At 49.8% G+C, this 22,163-nt stretch overlaps 1 protein-coding gene across 1 annotated transcript; it reads left to right on the top strand.

The window, feature by feature from the left end:
* The first annotated feature begins 749 nt into the window (after nucleotides 1-749).
* Nucleotides 750-13,216, top strand: LOC127203367 (elastin-like). Its single transcript, XM_051162138.1, has 15 exons — nucleotides 750-849; nucleotides 1,623-1,691; nucleotides 3,384-3,515; nucleotides 3,599-3,658; nucleotides 4,519-4,650; nucleotides 6,156-6,194; nucleotides 8,018-8,116; nucleotides 8,205-8,261; nucleotides 8,446-8,538; nucleotides 9,926-9,964; nucleotides 10,124-10,174; nucleotides 10,750-10,794; nucleotides 11,204-11,233; nucleotides 11,939-11,989; nucleotides 12,708-13,216. Exons 1-15 carry the CDS (start codon nucleotides 750-752, stop codon nucleotides 12,749-12,751), a joined length of 1,041 nt encoding a protein of 346 aa, XP_051018095.1. The 3' UTR covers nucleotides 12,752-13,216.
* Nucleotides 13,217-22,163: the final 8,947 nt, after the last annotated feature.

Below are 22,163 nucleotides of genomic sequence, written 5' to 3' on the forward strand. Positions count from 1 at the left end.
CCAGCTGTGTGGGAGATCCCCATGTCACCCAGAGTTAGGTGATCTGCCTTTTATTCAGAGGCATTTCTAGTTCCTTACCAACAGAGAACCCTTCACTCAAGTTACCTTAGGTCCCTTTTCATCCACCAGTCAGAAATCAAAGGGAGATGATTAAAAGACCTTGACCAGACCGGGTGGGTGTGGTAGCACACGCCTTTAATCCGAGCACTTGGGAGGCAGAAGCAGGCAGATCTCTGAGAATTTGAGGCTAGCCTGGTCTACAAAGAGAGTCCAGGACAGCCAGAGCCATTACACAGAGAAACCCTGTCTCAAAAACAAAACAAAAAGACCTTGACATTCAAGGATACCCTTCTTAGTTGTTGCTTTTCCAATTTCCCTTCTGCATACTCCCCCCGCCAACACACCCTCGACTTTTACGATAAAACTGCCCTTCTGTATTTTTTTCAGAAAGGAGCTAGGGATGGAAATGTGGCTGAGTGGTAGAGTGCTTGCTGAACATACAAAAGAGCCTGGGTTTATTCCCGGTACTGCAAAAAAAGAAGAAGAAGAAGAAGAGGCCACTCTGTGGATAAAGGCACTTGCAGCCAAGCCTGATAACCTGAGTTCGAATCCTGAAACCCCACGTGTCAGAATAAGAGAAATGACTCCCATAAGTTGTCTTTTAACACTCATGTGTGTTCTGGGGCACATGTGAGCATACACACACACAGATAAATAGATAAAATGAATTTTAAAAGGAGAGAGAAAGGATGCTTAGGCATTGCAATGAGTTTAAGGAGCAGGCATTAATCCTCAGAGCCCACATAAGAACCAGTGGACATGGGGGTCTGCCTGTGCTCTTAGGATATGGTAGGTAGAGCCAGGGAGTGCCCAGAATAGCTGAGATGGTGAGCTCTAGGTACAGCAAGAGATCCTGACTCAAAATACAATGTGGGATCAGAAAGAAAATAAGGAGCACCTCTATAAATGGTGTAATTCCTATACTCAAGTATAGAAAGAAATCACCTAGAAATCTTATTTTCCAAAACTAATCTGTATATTCAGTACTTAGTTAAACCCTGCAGCAGAACTTTTATAAATGTGTGTGTGTGTGTGTGCATGCGTGTGTGTGTTTTTTTTTTAAGCCAGGCAGTAGTCGCACACATCTTTAATCCCAACACTTAAGAGGCAGAAGCAGGCAGATCTCTGAGTTTAAGGCTAGCCTGGTCTACAGAGTGAGATACAGGACAGCATGGGCTACACAGAGAAACCCTGTCTCAAAAAGGGGGAAAAAATAGAGAGATGAGAAAGGGCCATTTTCTATGATAGCCCAGGATGCAGGTGCTACTAGCAATTTTTTTTACTTAGGAGGATCCTAAACAGCACAGGAATCCCATAGACTCAGAGCTGCCTCTCAACTGTTCCCTGAAGCCCAAGAAAAACAGGAGCGTGTCCAGATGCCCTGCAGGGGGCACCATCAGTGCTATGCCTGAAGCCCAGGCCACCTACTTCAGCACCCTTCCCTGTCTCCAGTGTGAGGCCATGGTACCCAGAGAGGGATGCTCATGGGCAGACTCTGGAAGTGACGGGTAACAACAAGAAGAGGTATTGAGGGTCATCCTATGTTCTCTTGATCTAAACAGGAGCAGGTACCCCTGCCGCTGCCGCCGCCGCCGCTGCCGCTGCCGCTGCCAAAGCAGCTGCCAAAGCAGGTCAGTATGGTGCGTTGTCCCCATCTGTACCTGACCGTTGACCCCAGACCATCGTCTTCTCATATCTCCTGCTGGGGAACTAAGGGTGACCTTGAACTCCTGTTCCTCCTGCCTCCATCTCTAATATTCCAGGATTTCAGGCATGCACCACCATGCTTTGCTTATGCAGTGAGTGCTAGGGGATAGAGCCCAGACTTCCTGCATGCTAAGTGAGCGTTCTACCATCTAAGCTACATTCTGTTCCCATAGCTTTTAGCTTACCTGCTCCCCTTTAGCAATGTGGGTCTGCCAACCCCTCCATGACCTTTGTCATAACCTCCCTCTGAAAGCCCCTGGTTCCCCCAAGTGCAACTCGGGCTGGTCCCATTTCAAATCTCAAGATAGAATCCAGCCTTATTTCTTTGAGGTACTGCATTCCTCTTGCTTCTACTTGACAGATGTCAAGGTCACCGTCAATACCCCCAAGAATATATACCTTTCCTGAATATGATTAATTCTGAATATGATTGATGGTGAATGCTCTACAGGTGCTCAGCTGGGGTCTAGTCATGGGCTGGGGAGTTGGTGAGACCTTAATGGATTTGGGAGTCAGGCCTGGTGGGACTGTCTTATAATATCAGCTACTCAAGGAACTAAAGCAATGGCATTGAAAGTTCAAGGCCAGCCAGATGTGGTGGTAGATGCCTGTAACCCCAGCACTCTCAGAGGCAGAGGCAGCTGGATCTCTGTGATCTCAAGGCCAGCCTGATCTACAAAGATTCCAAGACAGCCAAGGATACACAGAAAAGCCTTGTGTCAAAAAACAAAGAAGAAGAAGAGGGGGAGGGGGGAGGAAGAAGTAGTTGTTCGAGGCCAGCCTGAGAAATTTAGTGAGATCTTGTCTCAAAGTAAAAAATGAAGAGGAAGAAGAAGAAGAAGAAGAAGAAGAAGAAGAAGAAGAAGAAGAAGAAGAAGAAGAAGAAGAAGAAATAATTCTTGGACCATTTCACCATCAGCAGTGGATCTCCTGCCTAGAATCCCCAGTGATCAAGGGGCTAGGGGCGTGGCTCAGTGGTAGAGCACCTGCCTAGAATCCCCCAGTGAGGGGCTAGGGGCGTGGCTCAGTGGTAGAGCACCTGCCTAGAATCCCCCAGTGAGGGGCTGGGGGTGTGGCTCAGTGGTAGAGCACCTGCCTAGAATCCCCCAGTGAAGGGCTGGGGGTGTGGCTCAGTGGTAGAGCACCTGCCTAGAATCCCCCAGTGAGAGGGTTGGCAGTGTGGCTCAGTGGTAGAGCACCTGCCTAGACTTCCCAAATGGGAGTGTGTGGATCAGTGTCAGAACACTTGGCTAGCATGTCAAGGCCTCCCATTTATTCTCTCATACTGGAAAAGAAAAAAAAGCCAAACAAACAAACAAACAAACAAACAAAAGACCACTTTTCCTCCATCATCCTCAAGCTAGCCTCCAAGGTGTCCCTGTCCCTCAAAAGGTTACAAACTACTAGATTTCCACCGGACTCTTGTTACATAGGAACGAAAGCAAAAGACAGTTCCCAGGAAGAAACGGTATCTGCCCCAAGATCGCACAGCAAGTCTCTGCCAGGGCCGGGAAAAGGACCCACATCTCCTGACTCACAGCTGGGGGCTCTTTTTATCAGCTCCTGCCCTCTTTGTTTGGGCCTTGATTATAGATAAGCTATTCCATCTCTCATAGGTTTGGTTCCTGGCGTTGGTGGGGTTCCTGGAGGAGTTGGTGTTGGTGGAGTTCCCGGAGGAATTGGCCCTGGTGGTGTTACTGGTATTGGAACTGGTCCTGGCACTGGCATTGTACCTGGTGGTATTGGAGGTGAGCTATGGTGCACGAATGGGTCTGGGGGTTCCCTGGAGCCTCAATGTGTGCCATCTTGAATGTCCTTCCTCTCTCTTCAGGAGCAGGGACGCCGGCTGCCGCCAAATCTGCCGCTAAGGCAGCCGCCAAAGCCCAGTACAGTGAGTGCACCATGGTTTCTCTCCCCTGTCCCCATCCACCTTGCCAGGACACATAGCCTCGGCACAGCCAGAGGAAAACAGCCGCTCAGATCCATCCTCACCAACTGTAGGTCCCCATGGTACCTAGCAGAGGGCTCAGCGGTACAGATCCGGCGAGAGGGAGACCTAGCTTAACGTCTTGGTTCCCAAGATAGCTGAGTGACTTCCAGGCTTCCTTTAGCTTATGTATCAAGTGTGGGAGCCAAAGGAAACGACTGCACACAGGTCATCAGGAGAATGTAAGAGGCTCCAGGTGAGGTTGTGGTTTCAGGTGGTAAGACGTGCTTGCCTAGCATCAACGGAGCCCTGGCTTCCGTCCCCAGCACTGCCCGAACCAGGCATGGTGATGCACACCTGTAAGCCCATGCCAGCACTTATGAGATAGAGGCAACAGGACCAGAAATTCAAAAACACCTTCAGTTCAGGTCCACCCTGAGCTACATCAGACCTTGGAGAGAGGGGAGCATGGAATTAAATAGATTCCTCCAAAAGCTGGGAATGGTAGTGCACACCTCTAATCCCAGCACTCATGAGGCCGAGGCAAGCAGATCGCCGTGAGTTTGATGCCATCCTGGTCTGCCTATAGTTCCAAGCCAGCCAGGGCAACATAGTGAAACCCTATCTCAAAAAACAATAACAATAACAAAAACATGGAGTCTGGGGCAAGTCAGCAGATGCGGACGAAGCTGGAAAGGAGGCTGCTGTTCCCCTAAGGCCCCTTTCTTTGGAGGCCTGACTCAGCTCCTGAGGGTGGGCACCTCCACGGGGGCAACAAGCCATAGTAGTTATAACCACTTAGCACTCTCTTTCTCTCTCTGCAGGGGCTGCTGCTGGCCTTGGGGCCGGTGTCCCTGGATTTGGGGCAGGTGCTGGTGTCCCTGGATTTGGAGCAGGTGCTGGTGTTCCAGGATTTGGTGCTGGTGCTGGTGTCCCTGGATTTGGGGCTGGAGCAGGTAAGGAGAATTCTGGGAACTGGCTAGAAAGAGCCCTTGAGCTCAGAGAAAGATGACCCGCCTCCTCCCAGGATCCCTATCCAGCATCCATTAGTTTTCCTGAGCAGACAAAAGCAAAGGAGTACCAGATAGGATGATACAAGCCTATCATCTCAGCTACTCAAGAGGCTGAGTCATGAAATAAGTTCTAGGCCAGCCTGCCCTGTAGAGAGGCTTCAAGGCTGGCGAGTATAAATTTGTGATATGCTATCTTAAAAATAGATAGATAGATAGATAGATAGATAGATAGATAGATAGATAGAAAGAAAGAAAGAAAGAAAGAAAGAGAGAACAGGGACTAGTACTCTAGCTCAGTGGCTAGAGTACCTACTAGAATCCCCCAGTGAGGGGCTGGGGTGTGGCTCAGTGGTAGAGCCCCTGCCTAGAATCCCTCAGTGAGGCCCTGGGGGTGTGGCTCAGTGGTAGAGCACCTGCCTTGCATCGGTAAGGTCCTGGGTTCCATTTCTAGTACCAAGTGGAAATGGAACAAACGGGGTAATAGGTGAGGGAGGAGCTGGCCAAACAAATAACTCTCAGAAAGGAAAGTAAAAGTCTCTTCCTCCAGGCCAGTCCATTATGATCCCGAAATGTTCTAGGACAAGGAGGCCACTAGGAACTTCAGAGTTTGTTTGGGTTTGTTTTGTTTTGTTTTGTTTTGTTTTGTTGTTTTGTTTTTGTTTTGTGGGGGGCTTGGGGGATTTTGGTAGGTTGGTTGGTTGGTTGGTTGGTTAGTTTGGTTTTTGAGTCTGTGTGTAAACATGGCTGGCCTTGAACTCACAGAGATCCGCCTGCCTCTGCCTCAGTTCTTCATCGTGTGGCTGCTGACCCTCACTCTATGCCCCGCCTCAGGCAGGCTATGCTGGCCCTGGAGGGCGTAAGAGACAGACAGTTGGAGGGAAGAAGCCCAAGTTGGCCCTCAAGGAGTCCTAGATGAGCAATGTCAGGATTAAACACTGGGGCCCTGTATCTGCAAGGAGGACCTCTTGGTCGGGCTGCATGGAGCTTCAGGGCTTTAAATACCACCATCTAGCTGGACATGGTGGCGCACGCCTTTAATCTCAGCACTCCGGAGGCAGAGGCAGGCGGATCGCTGTGAGTTTGAGGCCAACTTGGTCTACAAAGCGAGTCCAGGACAGCCAAGGCTACACAGAGAAACCCTGTCTTAAAAAAACAAAAAACAAAAAACACGATCTAGCCAGGTGTGATAGTGCAAGCCTTTAATGCCAGCACTTGGGAAGCAGAGACAGGCAGATCGCTGTGAATTCGAGGCCAGCCTCGTCTACAAAGTGAGTCTAGGATAACCCAAGGCTACACAGAGAAACCCTGTCTCAAAAAAACAAAGTAAAACAGAACAAAACAACAAAACATGATCTAGGTAGAGGTAGTCAGGGTGGGCTTCCTGGAAAAGGCAGTAGAACCCCAGGTACAGGGCTCGGCAGCCAATCTCTCTTTCCCTTTTCCAACAGTGCCTGGATCCCTGGCTGCATCGAAAGCTGCTAAATATGGTGAGTGCAGCACACTAACTTGTTCCTTTGTTCACCCCACCAGCCTTGACAGTATAGGGCTGAGCTGTCATTCTGAGGGACATCTGAATGACAGTCACTGATCTCGCACATGCCTATTGACCCCTGTGCTAGTCAAAAACACCTGCCATGCCTGGCATGGTGGTAACACACCTATTACCCCAGCTCTTGGAAAGTGGAGGCAGGAGGTCATCCTAGGCTACATGGAGAGTTCAAGGCCAACCTGGGCTACTGGATACCCTGTATCACCCACAACAACTGTGATATCTCCAAGCTCCACGCTAACCCTGGCAGTTCCCTTGCTCCAGAGGGAAGGAAATGTTACTGATGTTGGTCCTACAAGGCTGGGCAGCTGCAGCCTCTGCTCCGCCCTTTGGCTGACGAGCTATGGAGTTATGGCTATTCCTTGTGCAGGCATCCCCAGGCCTCCTCCCCTCTTTCCTGTCAGCATGACGTCTCCCAGCACCCGCCAGCCTGGAGGACGTGGCAGACCCGCCTGCCTTGCCACTTGGCACTCTGGCCAGACCCACACTGTCTGTGACCCCCACATTCCTGGCCTCCTAAAAAGCCAGGCAGGGGGGCCTGTGCCAGGGATGCGCCAACTGGCTACAGTTTGTCTACTTGAGGCCAGTTTCCACCTCGGAAAATCTCGTTCCTCAGCTACACACACACACACACACACACACACACACACACACACACACACACACACACACGGGAGGGGGGATGCGAGAGACAGACAGAGACAGAGACAGAAACAGAGACAGAGACAGAGACAGAGAGAAGGAGAGACAGAGACAGAGAGACAGAGGTAGAGAGACAGAGAGAGGGGAGCTCCTGGTCACCCACAGCTCCCTCTCAGGTTCCTTGACTGCTGCTCTTGGCCCTACCCCACAGAGGTTGCCAGGGAAACACACTAAGGACTTCCTGGAAGAGGAGGGTCCTTTCCTGCCTTTAGTGCCTTGAATACAGCATTCTGTTTAGCCTCTCCTTTGTCTCAAACTTCTCATTAGCAAGATTGGCATGACTGCCAGGCATGGCGGATCACACCTCTGAGGCCAGCATCTTGAAGGCTGAGGCAGGAGAGTCTCAAGCCCAAAGGCAGCATAGCCTAAACAGCAAGAGCCTGTCTCAGAAAACCAATGAACAGAGAGATGAGCACCTGTCTGGGATGTGTTCCCCGACTCCCCCACTCCCCCAGCCTCCCCACCCACCCCACTCCCTCACCCCAGAGCAAAGAGCTTGAAGGTGTGGCTCAGTGGGAGAGTGCTTGCCTAGACTCCTCCAGTGAGGCCTAGAATCCCACAGGCCTGAGTTGGCATGTTGACATAGGCCTGTCATCCCAACAGTCAGGAAGCTGAAACGGAACTGATAGGTCATGAGTTCGAGGCCAGCCTCAGCAACTTAGTGAGACTTGGAAAAACAGAAAAGAAAAGTAGAGGCATGGTGGTTGGGGCACACCTTTAATCTCAGTACTCTGGAGGTAGAGGCAGGCTGATCTCTGTAAGTTTGAGGCCAGCCTGGGATACAGAGCAAGTTCCAGTGTAGCCAGGGCTTCACAGAGAAACCCTGTCTTGAAAAACAAAACAAACAAACAAACAAAAAAGCCAAAAGAAAAAAGTTCCAGGCACTGTAGTGCACACCTATAAATTTCAGCACTTGGGAGGCAGAAGCAGGAGCGTCAAGAGTTCAAAGTCAGCCTCAGCCACACAGAAAGCCCAAAGCCAACCTGAGCTATATAAGTGATCTGGTCTTAAAACAACAAACAAAACTATGGGCACTGTCCCTCGGTCCTGTCTCCACAGGTGCTGGTGGCCTTGGAGGCCTTGGAGGCCTTGGAGGGCCTGGTGGCCTTGGAGGGCCTGGAGGTCTCGGTGGAGCTGGTGTTCCAGGTGGAGTAGTAGGTATGTTTTTGCTATCCCAACAATAAGTTGCCTGGGGGTGGAGGCTGCGATCCCTAAGCAGTCCCTCCTTGAGTCATTCTATTCCCAGGCGCTGCACCTGCTGCTGCCGCTGCTGCCAAAGCTGCTGCTAAGGCTGCCCAGTATGGTAAGCAAGAATTCAGCCCGCACCCCACCCCCCCCCCCCCCCGCCTATCCCTGGCCCCTGGGGCTCAGCCATTTCCTAGCCATTGGGTACCCCAGAAATGACCAGGGAGCTCAGGGATCCCTCAGCAACAGGGTCTAATTATAATCTTCTGACCAGTGTGTGTAATGCATGGGTCTCCCCTCAGGCCTTGGTGGAGCTGGTGGACTGGGAGCCGGTGGACTGGGAGCCGGTGGACTAGGGGCCGGTGGAGCGATCCCTGGTGCTACAGGCCTTGGAGGTAAGGAGAGAGTGAGTGAGGTATATGAGGGGGAGAGGGAGATATACTGAAGTCAGGTATGATGGCAAACGCCTGTCATCCCAGCACTCAGGAGGCTAAGGCAGGAGGACCATGAGCTGGAGGCAAGCCTGGGCTGCACAGCAAGTTCAAGGTCAGCCTAGGATACATTGGACCCTGTCTGAAAGCAAAAGAGTAGAAAGCTTAAGCAGGCAGGAGCCAGGACTGCGTGTTGACATAGGGGTACCAGAGCCTATCTTCCCCTCTCTCTTTTAACCCACCAACTACTTCAGGGGCAAGCTCATTAGCATATTGATGGTCAGACCCATTTCTCAGACAAGAAAACTCAAAGACCAGAGAGGAATTACTTCCCAAAAGTCTCTGCCATCATGGTGGATGTGTGCTTTTCTCTCTCTCTCTCCTCTCTCTCTCTCTCTCTCTCTCTCTCTCTCTCTCTCTGCCATTGTGTCCCCTTACCTAACTAGTCTGTATGCTGTGCTCCTCAAGACTAGACAAAAAATAGCACCTTAATATAAACTAATCGTGGTCTAGGGAGATAGCTCAATGGTAGCGCACTTGCCTAGAATCTCCCAGTGAGGGGCTGGAAGTGTGGCTCAGTGGTAGAGCACCTGCCTAGAATCCCCCAGTGAGGGGCTGGAGGTATGGCTCAGTAGTAGAGCACCTGCCTAGAATCCCCCAGTGAGGGGCTGGGGTGTGGCAGTGGTAAAACACCTGCCTAGAATCCCCCAGTGAGGGGCTGGAGGTATGGCTCAGTAGTAGAGCCCCTGCCTAGAATCCCCCAGTGAGGGGCTGGGGTGTGGCTCAGTGGTAGAGCACCTGCCTAGAATCCCCCAGTGAAGGGCTGGGGGTGTGGCTCAGTGGTAGAGCACCGTGCTAGACTGCCCCCAGTGAGGGGCTGGGGGTGGCTCAGTGGTAGAGCACCTGCCTAGAATATCCCCCAGTGAGGGGCTGGGGTGTGGCGCAGTGGTAGAGCCCCTGCCTAGAATCCCCCAGTGAGGGGCTGGGGTGTGGCTCAGTGGTAGAGCCCCTGCCTAGAATCCCTCAGTGAGGGGCTATAAGCACCGCTGAATGGCAGAACACCTGCATAGCACGCATGATACCCTGAATTCCATCTCTAACACTATATACAGAGAGAGGGAGAGAGAGAGAGAGAGAGAGAGAGAGAGAGAGAGAGAGAGAGAGAGAGAGAGAGAGAGAGACTATTAGAAAGAAAGATGTGTGGGGAAAAAGGGGATGATGGAATGGTAAGATATGGGAAAACAGGTCAGGGGCAGATGCTGAAGAATAGATCAGCTGAGAGGGCCAGAGGCGGTGGGGGGCGGGTGCAAGAGGCAGGTTTCCTGAGCCATCCTGTGCCTGCTTCCTCTAGGTGTGTCCCCAGCTGCAGCTGCTAAAGCAGCCAAATATGGTGAGTTTCTCCCATGGCCTCCCCCTCCCTAGCACAAGTTTGCATCCCATTCCCATCCTCCACCCTTGCCTAGATCATGGTACCCTTGAAGATCTTGTCCAAGATGTCAGCAGCACCACCCCCGTGCCTCATCCTGACACCCCTCTGTTCTCGCCTCAGGTGCTGCTGGCCTTGGAGGTGTCCTAGGAGCCAGGCCGTTCCCGGGTGGAGGTACGGCCAACTCTGGTGATGTTCTCAGATCTGCCTGGCTCTAGGGGACAAACAACACAGTTCTGGACACTAAATTCACACAAGGGCCCAAGGTTGGAGATAGACAAATCACTATAGGACAGGAGACAACCATAGTAGAGGGAGCACCCTCCCCCCCAAGTTGAGGATAGTGCCAACCACGCTCTAAGCAAAAGCCACAAGGCATATGAGATGTAGACAACTTTCATTAAGAAAGTGACTTCAAGGCTGGGGAGATGGCTCAGTTAGTAAAGCACGCAAGAATGAAGACCTGAGTTCAATCCCCCAGCACATATGTAAGATTTGCAAAGTGGGGAGGAGGTGACTGGAGGATCCCTGGGGCTTGCTGGCCCAGCTAGTTTTGCCAAATTAGTGAACAAAAGGTAGAGGGAGTGCACACACACACACACACACACACACACACACACACACCACAAAGGACGTGGCTTCAGGAGGGAAGGCAGTGAGAAGGATCTGACACCAGACATCAAGGCTAGGTGACAAGGCCAGAACATGGCCTGCCACCCTTCATCACCAACCCTACATCTCTCCTGCAGGAGTGGCAGCAAGACCTGGCTTTGGACTTTCTCCTATTTACCCAGGTATGCCGGAATAGCATGCCCTCGGGCCATGTTCTGGGTTCTGTCAGACACTCCCCTCTCTGTTCCATTTGCTCAGAAGAGGGAGCTAATGACTGCAGGAGACCTCAAAGGGAGGCCAGAACTCACTCCGATATAAGGGCCTTTCCAAGGACAGGGGACACCACACCAGGGGCCCTGTATATCAAATACCTTCCCTACCATGCTTCTCCTGAGGTCAACTGATGCTCAGAGACCACTGAACACTGTTCCAAGGTTACAGAGTGAGCAGAGACAGCCAAGGACTCCTGCTGCCCAAACCCAGGGCTTGACCCTTTGACTCTTCTTATATCACATGTCCTGCTCCAATCAGAGAAGGCATGGTGGGCTCCTGGAAGTGAGCACCCTGACACCTCTTCTTCTTACTTTGTAGGTGGTGGTGCTGGTGGCCTGGGAGTTGGCGGTGAGTCTGCAGTAAAGAGGCATCTCATAAACTAGCGTTGCTAGAAATCTTAGCACTGGAGTCCGGGGAGTCGGGGGGGGCGGGGGGCGGTGGCTGAAGCAGAAGGATCAAAATTCAAGACTAACGTTGGCTACAGAGAGAGTTCCAGACAACTTGGTCAACTTAGCAATACTCTGTCTCAGAGAGGTTTTTTTTTTTTTTTTTTTTTTTTTTCGGGGAGTTTTTTTAGATGGGGTTCTCTGTGTAGCCTTGGCTGTCCTAGACTCGCTTTTTAGACCTGGATAGCCTCAAACTCACAGAGACCCGCCTGCCTTTCCCTCCAAAGTGCTGGGATTAAAAGAGTACACTACCATACCCAGTTGACTCAGAGCTTTTATGAACACTTTTTTAAAGGGCTGATAGTAGTCAGTAGCTGAAGGCATGGCTTAGTGGTAGAGCATCTGTCTAGAATCCCCCAGTGAGGGGCTGGAGGCGTGGCTCAGTGGTAGAGCTCTTGTCTAGAACGCATTAGGTTCCATCCCCAGTACAACAGAGCTTGGCTGTGAGGAGAAGGGTGTGGCTAGACCAGAGGTGGGTGGACTGATTGGCAGGGAGGTCTTGGGAGCCTACAAACACAGGGCAGAACTGACACAAGGTGAGGACGCTGGCAGAGGTAGAGGAACCCAGGACCTACCCCATCTCATTCTATGCCACTACATCCCTCAGGAAAACCCCCAAAGCCCTATGGAGGAGCCCTTGGAGCCCTGGGATACCAAGGTAAGTAGAGACTCCTTCCCTAGGGAAGGAAGGCCTAGGTCTGCCAGCCTGGGCAAGAGGCACCTCCAATACAGATATTCAGAGCTTGGAGCAGGTCTAGGACCCTCTGTGCTCACACTCTGTGTAACCTGGACATTCTTGCCCATGTCCCTCATCTGCACAGAAGGGCCTGGCACTTAAAGTGACAGTGAAAAGAATGAATGGGGATGACTTTCAGGATGGGCCATTAGGTGGCGCTAACAGGCCACATCTACCATGCAGAAGTCCCATGAGGGCTACACACCAGCCTGTGCTATCTATCTCCCTACTGTGAGTAGGTTGCTAAACAGGTCTTCCCAGCACTCATGAGGCTGAAACAGAAGGGTTGTGAGTTAGAGGCCAGCCTGGACACCATTAGGAGACAATGTCAACAACACCACCACCATGCAGGCGGATGGGAGATGGGGGAGGGGGAGACCGATATAGCTCTGTTGATAGACCACTTGCCTAGCATGCACAGAGTCCTAGGTTGCATTCCCCAGCACAGCGTAAAACCAAGCAAGGTGGTACATGCCTGGAATCTCAGGAGGGGTAGAGGGAGGAAGGAAAGACTCACAGGCTACCTTTTAGATTCTCTACGCCTAGCATGGAAGCAGACAGAGCACGCAGGAACTTGGAAAGCAGCCTAGAGGGACCAAGCTAACCATAACTATTTGTACCCATCTCCCTTCCAACCCAGGTGGGGGCTGCTTCGGGAAATCTTGTGGCCGGAAGAGAAAGTGATCTTCTAGGGACCCCTGACTAGCGACCTCATCAACGTTGGTGCTACTGCTTGGTGGAGAATGTAAACCTTCTATGACCACCCCCTACTCCATCCCCCCTGACCCCCACCTGGGAGGGGACAACAGGCCAGTGGCCTCGGAAACCCACAGGACAAGGAAATCAGACAATAGTGGCCACGTACCCCTAACCAGAAACTTCCCCCCTACATCAGAGGCCAGGGCGGGTGTCCCATCTCTTCCCACCCAGGAGCTCCCCCACACAGTCTCCATCTCCAAGGGAAATTGGTGCTACATGTTGGTGCTTCTTCGTGGGGGGAGGGAGGAGGGAAGGGCATCCCAGGGGAAACCCCCCCTTCCCTGAAGCCCCTCTGTTAAGATGGTGCACACCTTTGTTGGGCAGTCCCACCTCCCCCTGCCCACCAGGAGCCAACCCTGGCTGCATTCTGTTTGGTACCCAAGTACCGGAAGCCTTGACGCTGGATTTGATGACATGATCCCTCTCTCTTTGGGTCCCCTTCCCCCCCCTCCTGTCTCCCTCTACCAATAGCTGTTTCCCACATCTGGGACACCTGGGGGTCAAACGGCTCCCCACACTGGGAATAGCTCTCTTGTTCTTGTGGAATCCAGCCTGCCTGCCTACCCACCCATTCATTGATCCATCTGTCCATCCATCCGTCCATCCTGACTGCCTAGTGCCATTAGCTGGCTGGGCACACCCACTATCAACCTGGTTCACCTGTCATGGCAGCCTGTACCCTGTTCCCACCCCCACCACACACCCCCAATGCTGGCCTGGAGTGCAAGGGGTTGTGTGGGCTGGGGCAGCATAACCCTCCCTACATGCAGTACTGTACCCCCATCCCTTCCTGGAGCCACTCTATTACAGAGCATGTCTCATCACCCCACCTCTTTGTGTTTCGCTGTGATAGAACAATAAATATTTTATTTTTTGTCCTGGATATTTGGGGATGATGTTTGGTTGCCGGTGTGTTCTTTGGGTTTTATTTTTGTGGTTAATTGGGGGGGCGGGGAACTTTATAATCTGGGGAGCTGTATCCTTGGGTGAAAATTCATTTTAATCGCTTTGATATAACTCTGAATGAAACACACAGGTTTTGTTTTTTTTTTTTTTTTAACAACAAAAACAAAAGAAGAAAAGAGAATTAACTGCTTTAGAAAAGACTAATAAATGAAAACCTTTTTAAAGGAAATCGTCTTGAGTTCCTTTGTGGTTGTGTATGGGCTGGTGCGTGTTCAAGTATGTACACGTGTGTACAGAAGCTGTGTGTGTAAATGTGGCTGTGTTGTCCTTCAGCTCACGTGAGGTTCAATGGGGAGGCTGTTTGGAGACCAGGTGAGCTTTCACTGGTGTCCACAAGAAACAGCTCTCCCACATAGAGTATCCTTGGCAGCCACTGACCCGAGAAAAGACAGTGACATCTACACCTGAAGCTGGCAGCTGGGAAGAGTCTCTTACAGGTCGTCCCCTCCAGTCATTTAATGCTAGTCCTCGTTGTCCCATACGTGGAGAAGGGCTCCAGGTCTTCAGTGAGGCACCGTCTCATCCTGTCCCTCTAGTGACCCAGAACCACTTAGAGATGCCCCAGTGTTACCCATAAAGCTGTGCTCACAAAGAGGGGGGAAAAGAATTCTCCAAAGGCCATTGAGGTTCATAGATAAGGGGGCCTCAGTGAAGGTGACCCAGCTTTTCCAAGAAAGTGGCAAAGGCGATCTATCCTTCCATGCATGCATCCTTCCATTTCTCCAATCAGAAGGAGGAAAAAAATCATTTGTTTGTTTGACATTCTTTGCTGCCAAATTGGCAAGCCCCAACCTCAAGGCCTGGGATTGCCTGCCTTGGTTTCTCATAGCTTGGTTGGAGGTTTGTGTCCCAGCACTGGGGATTGAACCTTGGACATTATACTTGCTAGGCAATGCACCTCCACCAAGCTAGCTATGTTCCCCCACCCAGCTCCTGACTTTAAATACTACATAGGAACCAGCAAGATGATCCATCTGCTTAAGGAACTGGCTGTCAAGCCTGACAGCATGAGTTCAAATCCCCTAGCCCACGTGGTGGAAGGAGAGAACTGACTTTCACCAGTTGTTCTCTGACCTCCCCACCTGTGTTACCAAACACACACTATAAAAATAAATAAGTGAGCCGAGCGTGGTGGCACAAACCTTTAATCCCAGCACTTGGGAGGCAGAGGCAGGTGGATCGCTGTGAGTTCGAGGCCAGCCTGGTCTACAAAGTGAGTCCAAGGCAGCCAAGGATACACAAAGAAACCCTGTCTTAAAAAACAAACAAAAAAAGTGTAGTGAGAAATTTAATATAGTGTATCTTAATGATTAACTGCCAAGTTAACGTGTTTAGCATGAGCCCAGGACTCTCATATCCAGGGTTGGCTTTTGTTTGTTTATTTGAGACAAAGTCTCCCTCCATAACCAAAGCTGACCTCAAACTCAAAATCCTATTGTCTCACTCCAGGGTTTATAATCAAGTGTGACCATCCCTGATCTCAAGGCCAGTTCTAACATCTTCGTCAGAAGCCTCATGACCTAGCCTGTAGCTATTTCTCCTAATTTGAAACATTCCCTTCTAGGAGGAGAAGGGAGTGTTGGGAGAAGTCCTTCCCTCCCCCAGGAGATTTAAATGTCAGCTCCTTCCTTACCAAATCCCAGTGACAAACCAAAGCAACAGTTTCACCAAAATTAACCTCGGGGGAGCCAACGAATTCATGGGGCTTTACTCAACAGATGAGCGAGAGGTTACCTCAAAGCAGCCATGCCGGAAACTGCACGGCATAGCTTCCACTTCACCACATAGAAGGATTTCCCCCAGCCTGTACACCCTAACACTTCTAGAACCACCCCCTCCGCCAAACATTGGACACTTAGAGTAGAGCTACATACAAATGGCTGGGAGGAGCTGGTGGAATCTCAGGTGAGGGTCTATAGGCCTGTGATGGATACCCACAAGCAGAAAAGGCTATGTCATGAAGGTAGCAGCTGTCTTGCTAGGAGGAGAGGAGTCCGTGATGGAGCTGCCTGCAAGTTATCTATAATTTCATTCATGCAGCTTTCATGTATTGTCATCCAGGCCAGGTATACAGCTGCCTGCGTCATCCATGCTCTTATAAGTGACTCCTGTGATGTCATTAGTACAAGACAGACTTGGGTGGAAATGTTTCCTTGGCCTGTCATCAGTGCCCTGTTTCAGGAGTAAAGGGATATTTGTGCAGGTTTATCAACAAGCACACATCAAACTTAGTACCCCGACAGGAACAGGCTTACAGGACCGAAGATGTGTTGGCTAAATGGTCCCTGCTATGGGTACCATATTTTTCGGACTATAAGACGCACCCAACAAAAAGACGCGCCCAGTGTTTAGAGCAGTAAAACAAGAAAAAGAGTAAAAACAGCAATCGGACCATAAAAGGGCACCCTAATTCCACCCCCCCCCACACACACACATTTTTGTGGTGACAAGACAGGCAGCTGAGGGAGAGCCAGTAGAGAGTAGAGCAACCATGGGGGCAACCACAGTATAGCTAGCTTTCCCTGTGCGGGGATGCATCTCCTTGCTTCAGTCACTGCTGCCTGCCCTTTGAAATGGGTGAAAATGCTGCAACCACTACTGAGTTATCTGAAAATGGAATATCTTTAGAAGGCCTCCAGGGGGACATCTTCCTCTGCGTGATGTGGGGTGAGATGCCTCCCATGCAGTGATGTAAATTATATCAGTAATTTGCCATATATTGTTTGAGTTCGGCGATAAACTGGTCCTGAAAGTGGGGTTGCTCCCCAAGTCTCCCTGCACCCCCAACTCTGTGACAGAAAGGGAAGAGAAGAGGAAAACAGCCCATGAATAAAAAACATGTGCTTGAGAATGGCTGGAAGGTGAGCCATCTCCAACAGGGGTGATAGAAAAGTGCCTGCAGTAAGGGAGAGAGAGAAGCTGGGAAGGTCAGCCATGGTGTGAAAGGTCTGTGGCGGGGAGAGGGTCTGTGGGGGGAGAGGGTCTCCTCTCATTCACTGCTTCAACTTCCACCGATGTTTCCTTGCAGGATGCCTTAACTCATGATTTGATGGTTTTTATCTTTATCTGTCATTATTTGTTCTTTTCCTTGGGAGCGTCACTGGAGGGGACACTCTACTCTACCCAGGACCTTCATTGTTGGGAACCCCAGCTGGCTGCCTCCACATGGCTTTCCTGGTAGATTCCTGCTAGATATTCCTGCTATTTATTTATCTATCCACTCCTCGGTATTTTTTTTTTTAACTTCGGCTTTTTTCTATATACTTAATGAACTCCTTCAAAACTGAAAGCATGGCTTTCTGAGGCCACTCTCCAGATGATAACACAGATTAGTTAATACAGGCACGCCCTCAGAAGACCCGATGACCCAGGGAATGAGTGGCGGCTCCGAACAGTAGCACATATGGGATGGGATGGTAGGCACCCACAGGGTGGCCATTGCTGTGGGAGATGAGACACGAGGCTGGGTCTCAGCTGTCTTCCCAGAAAGAACGCGCCCATATAAGGGAAGAATTACAACAACAGGAGGTATGCAGGTGGGTGTCATCCTCTGCATTAGCCTCGGATTTGGCGAGAAATGTGAGGAGAAGGGGAGAGTGAGATGGAGGTGTTGTCTTGCCGTTTCTTACAGCTGACAGGATCCAAAGGAAAGAGAATCAATTCAGGCTGTGCTGAGGAGCTCTTATCAGGATCGAAAAACTTGGAGCCCACGGGAAGAATCAGTGAGGCATAAGAGAGAGCAAGTTAGAAGGAATAGAAGATATCCATCAGGCCCAACCTTTAACACACAGGGAGAATCCTTGATTCCACAGGCAAATTGAGATGTCGGTGATGGGCAGTACAGGAGACTGTGATAAGAAGTGCTCTGTCTGATAGTTTTAATTATCATCTTGAAACAGTGTAGAATCACCAGGGAAAGGAGTCTTAATGAGGAATAGATCTAGATCAGGTTGGTCAATAGGCATGTCTGCGGGGGGGTTGTCAAGACTGAATTGATACAGAAAGGCCCAGCCCACTGTGGGCAGCACCATTCCCTAGGCAGGTGGTCCTGGACTGTAGAAATATAGAGAGGGAGCTGAGAACTAACAAGAGGATAGTCACTCGTTTCCCTCTGCTCTTGACTGTGGGTGTGGTACAACTGGCTGCTTCAAGTTCCTGCTGCCTTGACTTCCCCACAGTAAGAGATTATACCCTGTGAGCTAAAATAAACCTTTTTTCTTATCATCCCCTGAGTTGCTTTCTGTCACATTTTTTAATCACAGCAACAGAAATGAAGTTAGAATAGCCTGCACCTGAACTACTTGAATTAGGAAAGGTTGTTAAAGAGTAATTTAATTTTGGGGTGTGTGTAAGAGACAGAGAGAGAGAGAGAGAGAGAGAGAGAGAGAGAGAGAGAGAGAGAGAAAATTCATTATTCTTGATCACTCTTCAATCTTATTCTTGAAGCAGGGTCTCTCAGTCAAGCCCAGGGACTGCCAATAATGCCAGTCTTACTGGCCAACTTACTCTGCCATGATGGCTCAAAGGGTAAAGGCGCTTGCCACCAAGCCTGGTGACCTGAGTTCGATCCCTGAGCCCCCCACACACACACACACATATCATGGAAAGAGAGAACTGACTCTCACAAGTTGTCCTTTGATCTATGCCATGTGCCCCCACACACTAAATAACTAAATAAATGTAATAAAACGTACCCATGGAGTGTCACGCTTCCAATGTAAAATGTCTCCCGTAGGCTCATATGCTTGGCCACTCGGTCTTCAGCTGACTATGGTGTTTGGTGAGCTGTAGAACTTTTTAAAGGGGCCAGATTGCTGAAGGAATTAGGTCACTGGGGGGCGGGGTAGGTGGCAGATCTTATTTCATGGCCCCTTTCTGTTCCTGGTCCACCAAAGTGTGAGAGGCTTCAGTCATACATCCCCCCTCTGCTATCCCCTTCCTGCCTTTCAAACTGCATCCTCTCGTACCGCGATCTGCAGTCAATCCTTCTTCCTTAAGCTGCTTCATGTCAGGGATTTGATCACCACAGCCAGAAGTGCAACTAATACTTGGTGCTAGAAGTGAGTTACTTTCCTGCAGGTTGTTGGCCACTGGCTCCCCAGAGGCCCACAAACCATAAAGGCTACTGCTACTGCCATTGGTTGCATGCCAAACCTACTTGGTAAGAACCAATTGCTGGGGACACTACATACATTGGCTGCAGGTCATAGAGAAATCACCCGGAACGGTGTAAAGGTATCTTTTATTTGCCTGTTTCAATTGTTGGCTTGGAGGATTCCTGTCTCTGTCTGATATCCTAGGCCTAGTCCTGGAAGCTTCTAGCCTCCAAACCATCTAACCTAGGCCTAGAATGTTTTCAGCCTCTGAGACTTACTGCTTAATAAGCTCCCCTTCACTTGTTCTTTCTGAGCTCTGGACTGGTTGGTTCAACTCAGCTGTTCTGGCTCAAACTCTTCTCCCAGCTGACTTATTTACTCTGGCTTCTCTCTCAGCCTGGAATTGCTCTTCTTGGCCTTAAACTAACTCAGCAATCTGCTCTAATCTTCTAATTTTCTGGCCTGTTCCTATTTTCACCAGAGTTCTCTCTCTGTAACCCATCTCTCTATTACTGTCCTGGTAAAAACTGCCTCCTAAGTAGCTTCCCTCTCCTCTTTCTTCTCATGAGAGTTGGGCGTATCCTATTCTATCAAATCTTCTCTGATTCGTCACCTTTTCTGCCACTCAGTTAGACATCACTTTCAAATATGGGTGCTTGCTTCTACAAACTAACTTTACCTTTGTTTGGGATTAAAGGCATGTATCACCATACCTGGAGCTGAGCTTTTCTTTACCTGAGACTTGCTCTATACCAGGCAAGTTTGTATTCCAGCCAGATCACACAGACCTGGACAATCTTTGGGTGTGATCTCTTCCCAGAACAGCCGTGTGTTCTGAATTAACATTCTTCTACAGAACTGAGCTGAAGTCTGCCTGCTGACTGGTTTTCACAGTGCCGGAGGTATTATATGGGCTCCTGGGGAGAACTTTGCTGACAGTCTCACTTAATTATTACCCTCGTATGCTCTGCCATCACATCAATAGGCCAGGCAAAATATGGCTACTGGTGCAACAGTGGCACAGCTGTTATGGGTTCAACCAGCTGCTTAATTTGAATGTAAGGCCCACTCCACAGGAGGACATTTCTGTTTGACACTGTCTATAAGCCAAGTAAAAACAAAACTGTTTGTTAAATAACTATGCGACACCCCTATCAAATTGCCTAGACATCTGTGTTCGTGTCCACATGAACTGCTGCTGTGGGCCTTGGTCATACAGGCAAACTTTTTCACAATGAGGAGTAGCTACATGGATGACTCAAAACAACAAAACTGCTAAGAATAACTGAGTCATGCAATAGTGTCATAGCCGAATGCTCATCCATAAAGGGAAGAAAGCTATAAGACATCTATGTCACTCCCTCTAAGCCTCAGGGGGACACGGCAGAAGAGGACAAGGAAAGAAACATAAGAGCTAGAAGAAGGTGTGGGTGTATAGTGTAGCTCTTTCCTCTAAATTGAAGTATTCCTTCCAAGAGCAAGAAGAAAAAACTCATAAAGCTCAGCAAACAATAAAACTTAGGAGCCTTAGAAAGCGTATGAATGTACTAGACTCATGAGGTCCCTCCTTAAGGTGATGCAGGCTGGAAACAACTGCTATGGGAGAGGAGGCTCTTTGGTGGAGCTGCGTGAACGTTGCGCAGGGAGTCCCAGGAATACAGATTCTATGCATTGCTGTGCTTGTCAGGGTGGGCTTTTGGGGAGAGGTCTCTGCAGCCAAGGCAAGAAGTAGCTTGATTCAACATGACTAAGTAGCCAGTGGTGGTTCAAACTTTGAAGTCTGACCCCAAGTAGTTTATTTGAGGCAATTTTTTTTTTTCAGATAGGGTTTCTCTGTGTAGGTGTCCTAGACTCACTCACTTTGTAGACCAGGCTGCCCTCAAACTCACAGCGATCCGCCTGCCTCTGCCTCCGGAGTGCTGGGATTAAAGGCGTGCGCCACCACCGCCCAGCTATTTTAGGCATTTTTTAAGCGCAGCACAATTTGGTGGAAAACTTTCCTGGTGATAATTAACTGGATTCCCATGTGCACAATAAAGCATAAAGGAAGCTAAATAAAGATAGGGTGTGAAGCCAGGCACAGTGGCACACACCCTGGCAACACGGTTTTCAATACTGTAGAGCTAGGCCCTGATCCACCAGCCTTATTTTGCCTAAGATGCTGAAATAACTCATTGCTTCTGCCCAGGCTCTTCTTCAACCTCCATTCCACCCGCAAGTCAAAGGAATCCTTTCAAAATAGAAGCCAGGTGTGGTAGTGAATGTCTGTGATCCTAAAACTCAGAAGGATAAAGCAGGAGGATCACAGGGGCTAGAGAGATGGCTCAGTGGTTAAGAACCCTGACTGTTCTTCCGGAAGCTCCAGGTTCAACTTCTGGCACCCACATAACTCTAGTTCCGGAGATCCTATGTCCTCACACAGATTTACATGCAGGCAAAATGCCAATGCACATAAAAATTTAAAATTGTGTGTGTGTGTGTGTGTGTGTGTGTGTGTGTGTGTGTAAAACAGGAAGATCATAACTTCAAGGATAGCCTGAGCTACACAGTAAGGCCCTGTCTCAAGATTTGAAGTGCTAAGGATCCCTACCCTTATCTTGAGGTTGGCTTACCATTCAGAGGTTTAGTCCATTATTATCATGCTAGGAAGCGTGGTGGTGTTCAGGCAGACATGTTGCTGCAGAGATACCTAAAAGCTCTACGTGAGATACAAAGAGTGAAGGATACAAAGAAAAAGGATGCTTTCAGTCCCAGCTGGTAGCATTGCTTTGGGTGATTATGGAACCTCTGAGGACTTGGGCCTAGCTAGTAGGCAAACGTCACTACATCATGGCCTGGGGGTTATACCCTGCACCTGCTTCCGGTCTATATTTGCTTTCTACCCATTAACATCATGTGATCAGCTTCCTTCTATTTCCAGCCACCATGAATTAAAGGCACAGCAGCCACCATGCCTTCCCCATGGCCATGAACCGTATCCCCACAAACTGTGAGCCGAAAGAAAGCCTTCTCTGCTCCTGGCAGGCATTCTGTCACTGTGATTAAAAACTAACCAGTACACTGAGCGTGGTGGCGCACGTCTTTAATCCCATCACTTGGGAGGCAAAGGCAGGCGGATCGCTGTGAGTTCGAGGCCAACTTGGTCTACAAAGGGAGTCCAGGACAGTAAAGGATACACAGAGAAACCCTGTCTCAAACAAAAACAAAAACAAAAAAACCAAAAAAACTAACCAATATACCTAGCATGCCCAAGGCCCCACGTTTCACCCCTAACA

The sequence above is a fragment of the Acomys russatus genome, chromosome 19 (assembly GCF_903995435.1).
Source record: "Acomys russatus chromosome 19, mAcoRus1.1, whole genome shotgun sequence".
NCBI lineage: Eukaryota > Metazoa > Chordata > Mammalia > Rodentia > Muridae > Acomys > Acomys russatus.

Bases quoted from the DNA above. Each gene is read 5' to 3' on its own strand.
- LOC127203367 (XM_051162138.1), top strand. From the start codon at position 750: ATGCTTAGGCATTGCAATGAGTTTAAGGAGCAGGCATTAATCCTCAGA. The intron at 9,965-10,123 runs GTGAGTTTCTCC...TTCTCGCCTCAG, and splicing joins TGCTAAAGCAGCCAAATATG to GTGCTGCTGGCCTTGGAGGT. The intron at 10,795-11,203 runs GTATGCCGGAAT...CTTACTTTGTAG, and splicing joins ACTTTCTCCTATTTACCCAG to GTGGTGGTGCTGGTGGCCTG.